Here is a 15932-nt window from a genome sequence, read left to right as displayed (position 1 = left end):
CCCCTGCAGGAGCTGCGGGGGCGGGGCGGCACTGGGCAAAGACCCCGCCCCCCTGGCCGGCGCGGCGCCGGCAGTGCCCGGCGCGCCCACGCGGTGGCGCCGCCGGGCAGCTAGGCCGGTGTGGCCCGCCCGCCTCGCTAGGGCGGCTGCGCGGGCGGGGGCCGGAAGTGCGGGCGCAGCTACAACGCGGGTCGGGGTCGTGGGTGGGGGCCGGGCCTGCACTGGGGTCGGACTGCAGCTCCCGGCGGCCAGCATGAAGCGGGACGTGCGCATCCTGCTGCTTGGCGAGGGTATGTAGGCTCCTGGGCCTGGGTCAGGCGGGGGTCGAGCCTGGTCGGGGATCTTGGGGCCGGGGTGGGGAGAGGCGCCGCGACCTTGGCCGCCGCGCTGACCGCGCCGCCCCGCGCAGCCCAGGTGGGGAAGACGTCGCTGATCCTGTCGCTGGTGGGCGAGGAGTTCCCCGAGGAGGTAAGGCCGAGCGCGCCCCCGCGCCCAAGAAGGGACTAGGTCCGGGCGCCGCCGCCCTCCGCCCTTCCCGGCTGTCCTCACGGCCGCGTCTGCCCCAGGTCCCTCCCCGGGCAGAAGAGATCACCATTCCCGCGGACGTCACCCCAGAGAAGGTGCCCACCCACATCGTGGATTACTCAGGTAGAGGGGCCGCCCGCCCGCGGTTGCGCCCAGGAGCGGGCGTCTCCGGCAGGTCTGCAGTAGGGTCTCTTTTTCCACCCAGAAGCTGAGCAGACAGTCGAGGAGCTTCAGGACGAGATTCACAAGGTACAGTGGGTCCTGGGGAAGGGGGTGCTGGGCACGGGGGTCAGGGCTCAGGCCTTGGGGATATGGCTGCCCTGGCTTGATCGGCTTCAGCCTCTGAGGAATTGGATTAAGGTACCCAGAGTGTCCGCAGCCTCGCTAATTCTGTTGTGACCTGTTAGCACTGAGTGTCTTTGGGGTCCCTGTGATGCACTCTGCTGGGAACCAGGAGGAAGGCCCATTCCTTCCTCTTGCATGCGTGGTTGGCCAGCCCACAGCTCTCCGTGCCTAGCCTTCCCTCTTCCGGTGGACCCTGGGGAGCAGTCTCCAAGTCCTTGAAAGTGATCCCTTGGACAACTCTGTGCCCAGCACCCCCCTTCCCCACTCCTTAGTCCAGCCCACTGTCCTGGACCTCTGGGCTGCACCGGGTGTCATGACCAGGGCTGTGGGCTGCACAGCTAGCTCTCTGCTCTCTGCACAGGAGGACCTGTGCTTGGACCAAGCTTCTGGTGGGGGTGCTGCCCCTGCAGCATCTGCTGTGTCCTGGGGGTGCCACTGGGCAAGGGTACAGGCCGCAGCCACTGTGTTGCCATCATCCCCTACCTTGTGCTGTTGTCCTCTGTCTGCTGTTGCCTGTAGTGACCAGGGAGTGAAGGGCTGAGGCTGGGGCTGGGGAGTCAAGTTTAAGGGTGGCTGTGTCCTGAGCCCTCAGGGGACTCGCTGACCAGAGCTGCAGTACTGGGGCCTGGCATCTGCAGCAGAAGTGGGTAGGGAAGAGCTGGCCTGAGGTGTGCCTAGCCAACAGCCAGTGACTCGGCCTGGGAGCAGCTGGAAGGGTGGGCTCCCCCAGTCTCTGAGCCCTGTGCTGTCCAGCTTGTGAGTGGAGCAGGGAGCTTCAGATCCCACCATACAGTTCCTCTCCCTGTCCCCAACAGGCAAACGTGGTGTGCGTGGTGTATGACGTGTCTGAGGAGGCCACTATTGAGAAGGTGAGCCAGGGAACTCTCTGTCCATCCTAGCTTTCTGTCACTGGCGCCGAGCCTGGTCATCCACCTGTTCTCTGCACACACCACAGGCGGACGCTCAGTTGACCCGGGTTCTGGGCAACTTGCACCCGTGGCTGGCCCCACTGGGGAGCTTCACAGAGCCACCCTGGCCAGGGCCCCCAAAGCTCCCCCCGAGTTCCCATGACCCTGTCTCCCGCCGAGAGCGTGGATGGCCTTGCATCTGAATCTCTTAGGCCTGCGGGAGGAGTTGCTGATCTCAGGCCCTTTGTGGGTGTTTGGGAACTGCTAGGATCAGATGAGGTCCTACCTGCCCGCTGCTCTTCCCCACTGGTCTTGTTGCCAGTGGCCGTGACTTTGGCTCTCAGTGGCCCTCAGTCTCCCCCGTCTCTCCTCGAGCCAAGTGAGAGTTCCACATGGGGGCTGTGGGCTGGGCAGGCCCCCATTCTCATGGCCGGGTCTTACCTTTCAGATCCGAACCAAATGGATCCCGCTGGTGAATGGGGATACCAAGAGGGGGCCCAGGTAATAGGCAGGGCTCGGGGAGGGGGGCTGGGTCCCGCCAGCTCCCTGACCCCTGGTGACCGTGGGTCTCTCCCCCAGGGTCCCCATTATCCTGGTGGGCAACAAGTCGGACCTGAGGCCGGGGGGCTCCATGGAGGCTGTGCTGCCCATCATGAGCCAGTTCCCTGAGATCGAGACCTGTGTGGAGGTGAGCAGGCAGGGCCCCGGGGGTGCCAGGGCTGCAGAGGCGAGGACAGGGGGCCTCCCTGCCTCCCCCTCTGAGTCTGTTCCCACGTGCCCCAGTGCTCGGCGAAGAACCTGAAAAACATCTCAGAGCTGTTCTACTACGCACAGAAGGCCGTGCTGCACCCCACGGCCCCCCTCTATGACCCTGAGGCCAAGCAGGTGGGCCGAAGGCACCGGTGGGGAGGGTGAGCAGGAGGGAGTGGTGGGGGTGCTGAGCCGCTGTCCCCACAGCTGATGCCCGAGTGCGCCCAGGCCCTCACACGCATCTTCAGGCTCTCGGACCAGGACATGGACCAGGTGCTTAGTGACCAGGAGCTCAACGCTTTCCAGGTGCGCCCCCTTCTGTCTCCTGGCGGTACCCACCCTCCCAGCTGCAGCCACACCCCATGCCTTTGCTGCCCTTGTGACGGATGGAGAGGGCAGCTGGCTGACTAATGGCGACTTTCTCTCGGAAGCAGATGTCCTGCTTCGGGCACCCTCTTGCCCCGCAGGCCCTGGAGGACGTGAAGGTGGTGGTGAGCAAGAATGTGGCAGGAGGCGTGCGGGATGACCGGCTGACCCTGGATGGTGAGGCCCGACACTCTGCCTACATCGGGCGTGGGGTGTGGGGCAAGGCCGGGCCGTGCCTGGTGTTACTTCCTTTTCTGCTTCTCCTGAGCAGGCTTCCTTTTCTTGAACACGCTCTTCATCCAGCGAGGCCGCCACGAGACCACGTGGACCATCCTGAGGCGCTTTGGCTATGGTGACTCGCTTGAGCTGACGGCCAACTATCTCTGCCCACCGTGAGTGGTGTTTAGACTCAGGGCTCGCCTCCCATCTGTGTCGGATGGGGCCTGGGGCTCCTGGACCCTGTGCTGGGGGCCATCGGGGTGTCTCTCCCTGGCGGGGGGACTCTCTGCCTGCCTGGACGGCCTGTATTCGGAGGAGGTGCCCTGCGGAGCACGAGGAGGTGTGCACAGCCCCACCCCCATCCCGGCATCCGCAGGCTCCGTGTGCCTCCCGGATGCAGCACAGAGCTCAACCACCGCGGCTACCAGTTTGTGCAGAGGATGTTCGAGAAGCATGACCAGGTGAGGGCGCTGGGCCCCACTGAGCCCCACCTTGGTCTCCCGCCCGCACATGCCACCGCAGCTCCTCTGCCCGCAGGACCGGGATGGCGCCCTCTCGCCAGCAGAGCTGCAGAGCCTCTTCAGCGTGTTTCCTGCTGCTCCCTGGGGCCCCCAGCTCCCTCGCACGGTCCGCACCAAGGCCGGTCGGTTGCCCCTGCACGGGTATCTCTGCCAGTGGACGTAAGTGCAGCCCTCACCCACTGAGACATGGCCTCACCCTCTGCCCTGCTGTAACGCCACATCCCCACTTCTCCCTTCTCCAGTCTGGTGACCTACTTGGACGTCCAGCACTGTCTTGAGCACCTTGGCTACCTGGGCTTCCCCACCCTCTGCGAGCAGGATTCCCAGGCCCACGCCATCACAGGTGGGTGCCCGCTTCCACACCGGCCCCCAGCCAGTGCCTCCCCGGCAGCCCCTCCCTCATGTTCATCCTTGCTCCCTGCCCACAGTCACCCGGGAGAAGAGGCTGGACCAGGAGAAGGGACAAACGCAGAGAAACGTTTTCTTGTGCAAGGTGGTAGGGGCCCGCGGAGTGGGCAAGTCCTCCTTCCTGCAGGCTTTCCTTGGCCATGGCCTGGGGGTGAGTGTCCATGTGTGCCGTGCGTGGACCTGGGGGGCAGGGGTTCTGGAAAGAGTCCAAGCAGTGAGCTTCAGGGGCATCCTTCCTCTGCACCAGGATGCTGGGGAGCCTGCCGGGGAGCCCTCTGCCTACACCATCGACACCGTGCAGGTCAACGGGCAGGAGAAGTACCTGATCGTGAGTGCGGGGTCCCCAGGGTAGGCCTAGAGCGTGCACGCTGAGGGAGCCGCCCAACGCAGCCCTGGGAGACCTAGCCTGTGCTCCTCTGAGGCCACCCTTTCTGTTCAGCTGTGTGAGGTGGGTGCAGACAGCCTCCTGACCGCCTCGGCCGATGCCACCTGTGACATCGCCTGCTTGATGTTTGACAGCAGCCACCCCAGGTCCTTCTCGCTGTGCGCCAGTGTCTACAAGGCAAGGTCCCGCCCACCCTGGGGGCCCTGCTGCATAGCAGGGCTGTGGGCAGGTGTCCCCCAGCACACTCACATGGCCCCTCCCCCTGCAGCGCCACTACATGGACAGGCAGACCCCCTGCCTCTTCGTCTCCTCCAAGGCTGACTTGCCTGAAGGCGTCTTGCTGCCTGGTCTGTCTCCGACTGAGTTCTGCCGTAGGCACCGGCTGCCCGCCCCCGCCCTGTTCTCTTGTGCCGGCCCAGCTGAGCCCCGCGCGGCCATCTTCACCCGGCTCGCCACCATGGCTGCCTTCCCGTGGGTACCAGGATCGAAGCCCCTGTGTGGCAGACCCCTCCCTGTCCCAGGAGAGTGGCACAGCTGTGGTGTCAGGACTGGAGTCAGTCAAGGTTGCAGGGTGGGCCTTGGTGCCCGTGCTGATGCTCAGGCGGGGCCCTCGGGGCCTGGCCTCACAGGCTGCCCTCTAGTCTGGGGGTACTGCCATGCTGGGCACTGACACAAAGCAGCTGAGTGGGGCTCTGGGACTTTGTAGGAGACGGAGGTGGGGTTACAGCAGCAAGACTCCCCTCTCTCCTGCAGACACCTTGTCCACGGGGAGCTGCACGCCACCTCCTTCTGGCTCCGGGTGGCGCTGGGGGCCGTCGGGGCTGCCGTTGCTGCCGTTCTCAGCTTCTCACTCTACAGGGTCTTGGTGAAGAGCCGATGAGGTCCCAGACCCCACAGTCTGATCTCAGGGTGCTGGTGTGGGGCCACTTGCTTGGTGGGGGATGGAGACCCTCTCAACTTTCCTCCTGAGGACAGTCCACCTGCTGCCCCACCCCTGCCTCAGCCCCGAGGGTGGCCCTGGCTCCCAGCAGCCTGTGTCCGGCCTTGCTGCAGGTGCCGGGCATGACCCTCTTCTGTGGGCATCATGTGTTGGAGGGACCGGGAGGTGTGGGTGAGGAAGTCAGTGACCCCAGACCCGAATTCTCAGGGCTCCACTCCTCCTTCCTGGTCCCATGTGGCCAGAGGGTATGAAGGGGGTAAGAGGGCAGAGCTTTGGGCCAAAGGCAGGGGCGTGGAGGCAAGAAATGGCTGGACCATTGTGCGCGCCCCCACCCCCCAATCTGAAGACAGGTCCAGGGCTGTGCCTCTCACAGAAGATATGAGATTGGGTTTCCTGATTAAACTTCACTTGTGTCTTTTACATATTGGGTCCTGCTTTCTGAGGATGACTTCTTGAATTAACTAAAACGTGTCTTTGGTCTGGGTGTGGGCTGGGAATGTTACTCCTGACCCCCCCCCCCCGCCTCCTCTCTGGGTCACCATCCTGAGGTCTCAGGCCAGGGTAAGGACCAATTATGGCCCAGCCGCAGCCTCAGGGCCTTTAGGTCCATTGAGGTCCATGCTGGCCTGAGGGTGAGAGGCTGGAGGGGGCCTGATACCTGAGGACCCCCCTCATGTGACCCTTCCCCACAGCCAGGTGTATTCACTACCTAAGCCTCAACATCCTGTCAGGTTGGCTGAGGTGTGCTGAGGATCTGGGGTTTTGGGATGTGCTGAAATGTCCTGGTGTGCGAGGTGGCCCTGGTCTGGGGGAGCTGCTGTTTCTCACACCCCACCCAGAGGCCTCTGCCCCTCCCACTGGGCAGGAGACAGCCAGAGCTCCAGCCTAAGGACAAGGGGACAGAGAACCTTTCTTGGGCTGAGGAGGGGGCTCAGCTTGGAGTTTAGGTGCTCACTCTGGCGTGCATTCTGGGCGTGGAGCAGAAGCAGTATGTGGTGTGCTTGGGTGGAGGACCTTGGCCAGACAAGTACCCCCTCTACTTCCTGTAATTAGTCATTCTTTGCAAGACAGGCCTTTAGGCCAGGGCCCCTTCCCCAGCCCTGACAAGCTGTTTCTAGAGGCGGGGGAGGTGCCTCCTCGGCAGGGGATACTCAGGCCTGACCCAACAGGGGCTGGGCATCACACCCTTAAGTTGTCTCAACCATCCCGCTGGCCCCCCAGCTCCAGTGACCTGAGGACCCCTGGTGCAGTTCTTACTAAAGCTGGGCAGGGCAGGATGCTACTTCTAGCTGCTGCATCTGTCCTGAGGCGCAGCTGCACAGGCATTCTGAGCGGTGCTGTCAGGGGTTGCTATGGTTATACATTACCACAGCCCGTCACCTTCCTTATTGTAGGGGGTCTACCTGTCCTCCCTGGGAAGTAGGGCTCCTCTCCATCCCAGCTGCGGTCTTGTCCATTGGGGGCTCTCCCCACCCCCATGTCCATGGGTCAGTTTAGCACTGTGGCCACAGAAGTAGTCAGGAGCCTCCAGCCCAAGTTGTGTTGGTCCCCACCCACTGAGCAGGGCCTGCTGCAGGGACCTCCCTCAACCCTGCTAGTTGCCCAGTTGGCTTCAGTGCTCGCCGCTGGGGCCGTGGAGCTGCTGTTGCCGGGACGGTCAAGCATGTCTGACAGGGAGGGAGGTGCCTTCAGGGAGCCCGGTGGGGGGAGTCCCCAGCAATGGGTTGTTCCCTGAAGCCTTCCCCGAGGAGGTGGCATCGGCGCTGAGGCCCAGCCCGGGGCAAAGGGGTGGGCGCAGAAGGGGCTTGCGTGCCGCGCGTGACTCAGTTTCCCGGCTGCTGCCCCGCGGGACGAACAGCTGCAGCCCGGGGCGGGGGCGCCGGCACTGGAGCCAAGCGCCCCGCGCAGTTCTTGCCCGGGCACGTCCGCGTGCGGGTCGCGCGCGTGTCCTGACCGCGAGTGGCTGGGCCGGCAGCGGCGGCGTGTGCGGCGGGGGCGGGCGGCTCCGTGACGCGGCGCCGAGCGGAGTGGGCGGAGCCGGAGGGCAGGGGCGGAGCGGAGTAGTCCGCAGAGAAGCCCCTCCCGGCCGCGGCCGCCGACCCCGGCCCCCGGCCCCCGGCCCCCGGCCCGGCCTGGCTCTATGGACAGGAGCTCGCTGCTGCAGCTTATCCAGGAGCAGGTGCGTGGAGAGGTGGGGGGCGCCGGCACCGCCCCCGTTGCCGGCCCCCCGCCCTTGGGTGGGCCGGGGGGACGGAGCTCTGAGACCCTCAGCGCAGCCCCTTCCCTGCACGACCTTGGTCCCCTGCACGAGACCGAGCCAGACTAGGGCGCTTGGGGAGGGGCAAAAGGGTTGGTGATTGCCCTCAGACCTTGGCCCTACCCTTCCAGGATGGGCAAGGCAGAAATGAGGTGGGGAGACGGCTGGAGAGCTAGCGGAGCTAGAGGCCGGGGACCTAGGTACCGGTTCCTACAGCTAGCTCCTGGGACCATGTGGGCACAGGGGCCTGGACCCAGGGTGCTCGGAGCCTGCCTCTCCCGCCTGACGTGGCTCAGCCCTGTGGTCCTGGGGCCCGGCCCACCCTCAGACCTTGGCCGCTGGCCCCTCGACCCCAGCAGCTGGACCCTGAGAACACCGGCTTCATCGGTGCGGACACCTTCGCTGGCCTGGTGCACCGCCATGAGCTGCCCCTGGACCCGGCCAAACTGGACATGCTGGTGGCCCTGGCCCAGAGCAACGAGCGGGGCCAGGTCTGCTACCAGGAGCTGGTGGACCTGGTCAGTGCCACAGTGGGTGGGCAGCTGGGGTGTGGGCGCAGTGCCCTGGCTGGAGTGGGTTGGGCAGGCGGCCCCTCCTCCCTGCCTTTCCCATTGGGGAGGGCTATAGCCATGGGGCAGGGCTTCAGACCCTGTGACAAGCTGGGTGGACCACTCAGGAGGGGCGGCCATGGGGGGAGTATGGTGGCCTATGCCTAGGCCCCGCCCCCCAGATCAGCAGCAAGCGCTCAAGCAGCTTCAAGCGGGCCATCGCCAATGGACAGCGGGCACTGCCCCAGGACGGGCTGCTGGACGAGCCAGGACTGGGTGTCTACAAGCGGTTCGTGCGCTACGTGGCCTACGAGATCCTGCCCCGAGAGGTGGACCGCCACTGGTACTTCTACCGGCACCGCAGCTGCCCACCCCCTGTGTTTATGGCTTCGGTCACCCTCGCCCAGGTGGGCCTGCCCGTCCACCACCCACCACCCCGGGAGCCTCCCTTATCCTTGGTCTTGCCTGGCCCCAACACTTGTCCCTCCCAGATCATCGTGTTCCTGTGCTACGGGGCCCGTCTCAACAAGTGGGTGCTGCAGACCTACCACCCTGAGTACATGAAAAGCCCCCTCGTATACCACCCCGGCCACCGTGCTCGGGCTTGGCGCTTTCTCACCTACATGTTCATGCACGTTGGGTGAGTGGGCCCACCTCTGGCACCCCTCGGATTGGATCGGGAGGGCTCAGCCTCTCGAGGTGGGGGCAGGGGGCTGGTAGCCCCCTGGCGGACCCCACCCTTCACACCTATTTGCCCCATACGGCCAGGCTGGAGCAGCTGGGGTTCAACGCACTCCTGCAGCTGATGATCGGGGTGCCCCTGGAGATGGTGCATGGCCTGCTCCGCATCAGCCTGCTCTACCTGGCTGGTGTGCTGGCAGGTGAGGCAGGTGTGTGCGCCCTGGCCACCTCACTGGTGAGCCTCACCCTCACGGCTCTCCCCTTGCTCACACAGGCTCCCTGACCGTCTCCATTACTGACATGCGGGCCCCTGTGGTGGGGGGCTCCGGCGGGGTCTACGCCCTGTGCTCTGCACACCTGGCCAATGTCGTCATGGTAACGGGGCAGCCCCTGCGGCGGGGTGCGGGGAGGGGCCCATAAGGCCTCCCTCACAGCCTTTTTTATTCACACCCCATCAGAACTGGGCTGGGATGAGATGTCCCTACAAGCTGCTGAGGATGGTGCTGGCCCTGGTGTGCAGTAAGTAGGGAGCCAGGGTGGAGGGGCCTCAGCCTACGACTAGGGTGCCTCTCACCTGTTGCCTCCCTCTGTAGTGAGCTCCGAGGTGGGCCGGGCCGTGTGGCTGCGCTTCTCCCCGCCACTGCCTGCCTCGGGCCCACAGCCCAGCTTCATGGCACACCTGGCAGGCGCGGTGGTGGGTGTCAGCATGGGCCTGACCATCCTGCGCAGCTATGAGGAACGCCTGCGAGACCAGTGTGGCTGGTGGGTGGTGCTGCTTGCCTATGGCACCTTCCTGCTCTTCGCCATCTTCTGGAACATCTTTGCCTACGACCTGCTGGGTGCCCACATTCCCCCGCCACCCTGACAAGAGTTCCCAGGGCCACACCAGCCAGGGCGCAGCATCCGTGGGCCAGCCACTAGGGAGGCCTGCATGTTCGTCCTCTGTGAATGTATGTCTTGAGGCTGCTTCTTCCTGGTGGGTGCAGGTGGCCCCTGTGGCCCACTGACTCCAGGCCAAGCCTTACACCAGCCCTGGCCGCCCCCTCCCAGGCCTGGAGGAATAGGACTGATGGACTGGGCTGAGTGGTGGAGGTCCCCAAGGGTGGCCCCAGAGGAGACCCTGCCCTGGCCTCTCCCATGAGACTTGCAGTCTGAGCCTTTTTGGAGAATGAATAAATATTTTACACAGCACCAGGTGGCTGTACTGGGCACTGCGGGCTGGGCTGGTCTCCCCCCAACTCACTGATCAAACTGTGAGGGCCCTTCCCTCCACACAAGCAGCAGCCTGGGCTTCCCCCTTGCTTTTCTGCACCCAGCATGAGGTGTCTCTGTATGGGAGATGGGAGCCCCTGGGGAGGGTCATGGGCCTCATAGTCAGGTTTGAGTTCAGCAAGCATTTATTGAGCTCCTACAGCAGCCAGCCCCCTGTCCAAAGACTTGTACCCTGAGATCACAGGGTAGGTGTGCAAGGCCCGGGCCACAGCCAAGTCAGTAGGCCTGGGTCCTGTGCTTCTTGGCTGGCCTGGTGTCCTCAGGGGTGGCCAGGCTGGGACCGAGGTCAGGCAGCAGGTCAGGGCACAGCTTCTGCCCTACAGCCCAGATCCACAGTGCTGTCTCCACACGGTGAGGAGTCCACAGCCTGAGGCACTGCCTGGGGTGGGGCAGAGGGAGTCTGGGGCTCAGGGGCACCAGTCACCCTACCCTGCTGGATAACTCTGCACATCACCCTGACCAGAGTCCTGGATGCCCTCTCTGGCCGCCAACAGATTGCACCTTGGCTCAGGGCTGTGGCACGCTCCTGCACCCGGCCCAGGTAGAGCAGGTAGTGCTTCAGGGTGTACTGCAGGGCTGGCAGACCGGGCACTGCGGCCACTGCCTTTTCAGACATGGAGGCTGCTACCTCGAGAGCTCTGGCAGCCAGGACTGCCGCGGGAAGTAAATGGACAGCACTCAGCCCCACCTCGACGTGGGGCTGCCATTCCCAACAACTCTCGGTGTCACGTATCTGGCCATCTGGCCATTTCACAGATAAGGCCACTAACACGCCAGGTCCCGCCCACGACCTCGCCGGGGGGACGCCCAGCTCCCCTACTAACGCGAGGTGATAGCCGGGCCCACACCCCGGAGGGCGCACAATTCCGTGACCGCTGCGTTCACGTCTGGCAGGAGACGGAAGGCGGCGGCCGAGCGCTGCACCACCAGCTCCGGGGAGTTGGCGGTCAAGAGCTGTTGCAGGCGCGGCCGAAAGCGGCCCCTCGGTGGTCAGGTCGGGTCTGGGGTCACGGCTGGTGGATCTCGCTAGGAGCCCCGCCCCCAGGCGCGAGGGCCCGCCCCCAGGATGAAGCCACGCCCACGGCGCTACGTCCCGCCCCGGAAGGCTCCGTCCCCCACGTGGGAAGCTCCTCACCGCCAGTTTCCACGCCAGCAACTGCTCCAGCTCGTCGCGTGTCACGTGCTTCTCCGCCCGGCCCTCGATGGCTGTGGGCAACTCCTCTCGACACCTGGGGAAGGGCGGTGACGGGGAATCCGAGCCACGGGGGTCGGCCCGCCCGATGTCCCCACCGTCCTACCATCGCTTCAGGGTTTCCAGCCGCCCCTGCGGGCTCGCGCGCGCCCGCAGCACTTCCCCGTGGCACCCCAGGACGGCGGCCCAGCTGCTCGAGTCCTCACAGCCTGAGCCCGCGGGCAGCCGCCATCCCCACGCGCCTGGGCGGAGCCTCGGGGGCGGGGCGTCGGAGCGCCCGAGCGGGCTCCTACCCCGACGACCTCGGCACTTCTCAGGCCCCAGACGCTGCGCTTCGCGTCGCCGCGAGCGCATGCTCCCCCGCCTGCCCCGCCCCTCCCATCCCCTCCCCCTCCCACTCCTCCGCCTCGCGTCTGGTGCACGCGCGGCCCCGCCCGCTCGCAGGCCATCCTTCCCGCTGGCCCCACCCACCTGCGCGGCCGGAAGTTCCGGTGGCGGAGCGCTGGACCGGGCCCGAGCGGATCGCGGGCTCGGGCTGAGGGCGTAGGGCGGGCCCGGCGCGGAGCCTGGGAGCGGAGCCCAGGCCGTGCCGCGCGGCGCCATGAAGGGCAAGGAGGAGAAGGAGGGCGGCGCGCGGCTGAGCGCCGGCGGCGGCAGCCCGGAGAAGAGCCCGAGCGCGCAGGAGCTCAAGGAGCAGGGCAACCGGCTCTTCGTGGGCCGCAAGTACCCGGAGGCGGCGGCCTGCTATGGCCGCGCCATCGTGAGTGCGCCTGCACCGCGGGAGGGGGCCGGCGTCCGAGCCAGGGGAGGGGCCGGGCTGCGGCTTCGCCTCCGCGTCCTCCTCGGAGCCCCTGTCTGGCCGCCCCCGCCCGACTTTAGGAGGCGGGTGGTGCTTGGGCTCTGAGAACTCAGTGATGATGTTGTTCCAAAGTGGCCAAGGCCACGGCTCCCGAGCCAGTGCTGGTTGCCAGAGAACTGTGGCGGGTGGGAGATTCAGAGTGCTTGAGGCCCACTCGGCTGGGGGCCAGGGACCCTTGCCCTTTGAGGAGTCCAAGCCCAAAGCTGGTGATTTCCACAGATCTGGAAAAGCTACCTTCACAAGACTCACTGGAGTCCAGAGGGTGGGCTCAGGTAGGCTCCACCCTCCCTCAGAACCCAGAGGCTTGGAAGCGGAGAAACCTGTAGTGTCTTGATTCCAGCTATGGGCTTCAAGCTGGGACAGAGGGGGTAGGCTGAGCTCACTCCCTCACGCTGGCTGGTCTGCCCTTGTTCTCCAGACCCGGAATCCCTTGGTGGCGGTGTATTACACCAACCGGGCATTGTGCTACCTGAAGATGCAGCAGCATGAGCAAGCTCTGGCTGACTGCCGGCGCGCCCTGGAGCTGGACGGGCAGTCTGTGAAGGCACACTTCTTCCTGGGGCAATGCCAGCTGGAGATGGAGAGCTATGATGAGGCTATTGCCAACCTGCAGCGAGGTGGGCTTACAGGCTGGCTGGTGCCAGGGTGCCTGGGACCAGGCGGGTGGACTGGCTGGAGGTTTATCCAAATCTTCTATTCCTCCAGCCTACAACCTGGCCAAGGAGCAGCGGCTCAACTTTGGGGACGACATCCCCAGTGCTCTGCGCATCGCGAAGAAGAAGCGCTGGAACAGCATTGAGGAGCGGCGCATCCACCAGGAGAACGAGCTGCACTCTTACCTCACACAGCTCATTGTGGCCGAGCGTGAGAGGTGGGCTGTGGTGATGACAGGCGCCCCCCGGAAGTCACCACTTTTAGGTTAACTCTGAGTCGTGAACACAACCATTTATTGAAGGTCAACTCTGGCACGCAGGAGATGGAGGGAAATGAGGCCTGAATGAGCCTAAGATTGGAGTGGAGTCTGACCTCCTGGCCAGACCCATCTCTGATCAGCTTTTGGTCAACCTCCAGGGAGCTGGAAGAGTGTCAGCGGAACCATGAGGGTGATGAGGACGATGGCCACCTCCGGGCCCAACAGGCCTGCATTGAGGCCAAGCATGTGAGGGTGCCCCAGCCCAAGTGTGGGTCCTGTGTGTATTTGCATGCGTGTGACGGACGTGAGGTGCCCCTGGCTCCTGCTGGGTCTGTGAGTTTCGGTGCCTGGGGAAGGGAGATGGGGTGTCAGGCCCACACATATAGCTGCTTGGTTCTTTGCAGGACAAGTACTTGGCAGACATGGATGAACTCTTCTCCCAGGTAGACGAGAAGAGAAAGGTGAGCTGCCTGTCTTCTGGGGTCTGTGGGTAGCAGGAGTCGGAACAGTGCCCCTTCCCAGCCCCTGACCTGACCCTGTGCTGCAGAAGCGAGATATACCTGACTACCTGTGTGGCAAGATCAGCTTTGAGCTGATGCGGGAGCCCTGTATCACACCCAGTGGTATCACTTATGACCGCAAGGACATTGAGGAGCACCTGCAGGTGAGGGCCCATGGGAGTTGGGAGCAGGACCCACATCCACTGAGCCCCTCCTAATTCTGATTCTGTTGTCACTGCAGCGTGTGGGCCATTTCGACCCTGTGACTCGGAGCCCCCTGACCCAGGAACAACTCATCCCCAACCTGGCCATGAAAGAGGTCATTGACGCGTTCATCTCCGAGAATGGCTGGGTGGAGGACTACTGAGGCAGGGCGAGTGTATGAGCCACTCACCTGCCTTGCTCGGTACCCTGGCCCAGGAGGGCCTTGGGCAGTAGTCTCTAGCCGCTGTACATAGTTTGTGTCCCTAGATCCCTGTCTTGGTGTCCCCAAGCCCACCCCCATCAGTTCTGCTGGGTCATGAGCCTCCCCCATCCCCCTCTGGGCCAGAAACAGCGGGTGAGAGTGGGCTGGGCTGAGGCTACCGCTGCCACCTCTGTCCCTGTAATAAAATCTGTGAGCACTATAGGGGCATGTGCTGGTGTGCGACGGGCTCCCCAGCCACCCCCTTTGGCTAGCTGAGAAAGGTAGAGATGAAGACGCTGGTGTCGAGGTTGAGTGTGGCGTGCCACCATCGGTCAGGGAAATACAGCACCTGGACGTGGGGGGGGACACAGGGATTGGTTGGGGCCCCTTGACCCAGCCCAGCCTGGCCCCTGTCTGCCAGCCACTGACCTCACCAGCGTGGATGGTGCATTCCAGGGGCCGTGCAGATAATGCCAGGGCCGGGTATGTGTCCCGGAGCCAGGCCAGTGTGGTCTTGTTGGGGTGGAATTCAGGTGTCTTCGCAGGAGGGTACAGGAACCAGCGCTGAGGGTGGGAGCAGCAAGGTCACTCTTTGTGCTGTGGTCAGTGAACCCAAAGTCTCAGCCCCACCCTTTGCTGACCTTTCGGCCATAGATCACCTCTGAGAACCCGGGCCCGTGCCAGTGGAAGGGCACCCCAGAGCCGGCACCTGTGTGGTGAGTTACGAGCAGTTGGTTACCAAGCCTAATCCTCCCCCACCCAGTTCCCAAGTCCCCTGGTCCTGCAGGGCACTCACCTGCAATTCCAAAGCTATAAGCAGGAATGGTACCTAGCAGGCTGAATGGAGGTGGAGAGTAGTGCCGAAAAAGTGATGCCCATTCCGTGAAGTTATTGTCCCCAAAGAAGTACAGGGTGTCTGACAGCAAAACACACAAGAGGATGCAGGGATCTTGGCACCTGGGTACTAAGTCACCCCGCCCCACCCCATGGCCACCTGTCTGGCTCACCATTGCCCATGGAGAAGGGGTCCTGGGGGTGCAGCATCTGCTCCACATACTCCTGAAAGGGCAGGTCCACTGCAGTTTGAAAGGGGTTGGTCAGGACTGGTTGGTGCTGCCTTCAAGATGCTGGCAAGCAGGCTGGGCTGCAGGGAGGGGCAGCTCACCTTTCTGGTAGGAGTAGGTGTTGGCAGTGCTCAACCGGACCACGCTGTCCCCAAACAAGGCCAGCAGCCTTTGACGGGAGCACAGGTCCCGGAACCTCTGTGGGGGCGGGGAAAATACTCAGGGGCCAAGCTCAGCACGGGCGAGTGGTGGTCGCGAGGAGCGTGAGCACTCACCGAGTTGTCTGTGAGCCCCTGCAGAATGACAGGTCTGGAAAAGGCGTAGCTAGAAGAAAAGGAGGAATCATGGCCTCAGTCTGATCCGTGCCCATCGTCCGCCCCCGCCCACACGCGCTCGCACGAGCTCAAGGGGAAGCGGCCTAAGGAGGCCCGGGAGGACGGGCCGGCGACCAGTGCGCGGCCTCAGCGGTGCAGGGTGACGGAGCCCCAGAGTTTTCAGGCGTGGGAGGTGTGGCCATACAAGAGGACGCACTTACTGCTGCACGAACTCGGCGTAGCTGAGATCGGCCCGGCGCTCTACGGTGCAGCGTTCCTCCTCCGCCACGGCCGCCGGCGCCCCCGGCCCGGGCCGCCACCTGCCGACACAGCTGGTCAGTGCCCTTGGCCGCCCCGCCGCCCGCCCCGCTCCGCCCTGCCGCCCGGCGCCGCTCACCACCCTCCGTCGCCTGCCTCCCGGAGGCTCCGGGCCGAAACCACCAGCGTCCAGAGCGCGAGCAACAGAAGTAGCCGCACCCCCAACGCCATAGCCCGCCGCCGCGAGGCATGCCGGGAGCTCCGTCGTCGTGGCAACAGGCCGGCTCCCGGAAGCGGCTTC

The 15932-nt window shown here is 64.6% G+C and overlaps 4 protein-coding genes and 1 pseudogene across 10 annotated transcripts; 3 read left to right on the top strand and 2 right to left on the bottom strand.

Annotated features, from left to right (window-relative positions):
• Positions 1-157: 157 nt before the first annotated feature.
• RHOT2 (ras homolog family member T2) lies at positions 158-5787 on the top strand. 4 transcript variants are annotated; one of them, XM_089896435.1, is made up of 19 exons: positions 158-290; positions 410-468; positions 567-648; positions 734-774; positions 1686-1739; positions 2227-2279; positions 2358-2466; positions 2562-2663; positions 2736-2834; positions 2963-3071; positions 3166-3286; positions 3490-3574; positions 3651-3793; positions 3877-3977; positions 4063-4193; positions 4290-4370; positions 4482-4604; positions 4696-4898; positions 5181-5787. In XM_089896435.1, the coding sequence occupies exons 1-19, from the start codon at positions 254-256 to the stop codon at positions 5305-5307; spliced, it is 1860 nt and encodes a 619-aa protein (XP_089752561.1). In that variant the 5' UTR covers positions 158-253; the 3' UTR covers positions 5308-5787. The 4 variants fall into 4 exon arrangements, with proteins under 4 accessions (XP_089752561.1, XP_022450080.1, XP_089752562.1 ...); XM_022594372.3 differs by having other exon boundaries at positions 731-774; XM_089896436.1 differs by lacking the exon at positions 4696-4898 and having other exon boundaries at positions 731-774.
• Positions 4068-11549, bottom strand: LOC111185114 (uncharacterized; annotated as a pseudogene). Its single transcript, XR_016387853.1, has 6 exons — positions 11424-11549; positions 11263-11354; positions 10950-11111; positions 10618-10776; positions 10555-10558; positions 4068-10492 (listed from the first exon to the last, which is right to left on the bottom strand). The product of XR_016387853.1 is annotated as an uncharacterized LOC111185114 (transcript).
• RHBDL1 (rhomboid like 1) lies at positions 7493-9713 on the top strand. The gene is given in 7 exon segments (XM_089896448.1): positions 7493-7546; positions 7981-8350; positions 8353-8579; positions 8664-8812; positions 8941-9053; positions 9312-9372; positions 9447-9713. Coding segments are annotated over 7 exon segments (1101 nt in total). The 5' UTR covers positions 7493-7507; the 3' UTR covers positions 9589-9713.
• Positions 11550-11790: 241 nt separating the features above from the next.
• Positions 11791-14215, top strand: STUB1 (STIP1 homology and U-box containing protein 1). The gene is made up of 7 exons (XM_022594384.2): positions 11791-12077; positions 12595-12793; positions 12882-13047; positions 13248-13335; positions 13494-13550; positions 13637-13753; positions 13831-14215. The coding sequence occupies exons 1-7, from the start codon at positions 11919-11921 to the stop codon at positions 13954-13956; spliced, it is 912 nt and encodes a 303-aa protein (XP_022450092.1). The 5' UTR covers positions 11791-11918; the 3' UTR covers positions 13957-14215.
• On the bottom strand, positions 14168-15890 carry JMJD8 (jumonji domain containing 8). 3 transcript variants are annotated; one of them, XM_089896441.1, is made up of 9 exons: positions 15771-15890; positions 15595-15693; positions 15335-15383; positions 15161-15257; positions 15003-15071; positions 14792-14944; positions 14637-14704; positions 14430-14559; positions 14168-14344 (listed from the first exon to the last, which is right to left on the bottom strand). In XM_089896441.1, the coding sequence occupies exons 1-9, from the start codon at positions 15860-15862 to the stop codon at positions 14328-14330; spliced, it is 774 nt and encodes a 257-aa protein (XP_089752567.1). In that variant the 5' UTR covers positions 15863-15890; the 3' UTR covers positions 14168-14327. The 3 variants fall into 3 exon arrangements, with proteins under 3 accessions (XP_089752567.1, XP_022450093.1, XP_022450096.1); XM_022594385.3 differs by having other exon boundaries at positions 14425-14559; positions 15771-15889; XM_022594388.3 differs by having other exon boundaries at positions 14425-14559; positions 14792-14911; positions 15771-15877.
• Between the last annotated feature and the right edge of the window lie 42 nt (positions 15891-15932).

Source organism: Delphinapterus leucas, chromosome 15 (assembly GCF_059928025.1).
Source record: "Delphinapterus leucas isolate spDelLeu-1000000601 "Yukka" chromosome 15, BTC_Dleu_Yukka2, whole genome shotgun sequence".
Lineage (NCBI taxonomy): Eukaryota > Metazoa > Chordata > Mammalia > Artiodactyla > Monodontidae > Delphinapterus > Delphinapterus leucas.
The sequence above is the reverse complement of the archived record's forward strand: the minus strand, read 5'-3'. Positions and strand labels throughout refer to the sequence as shown.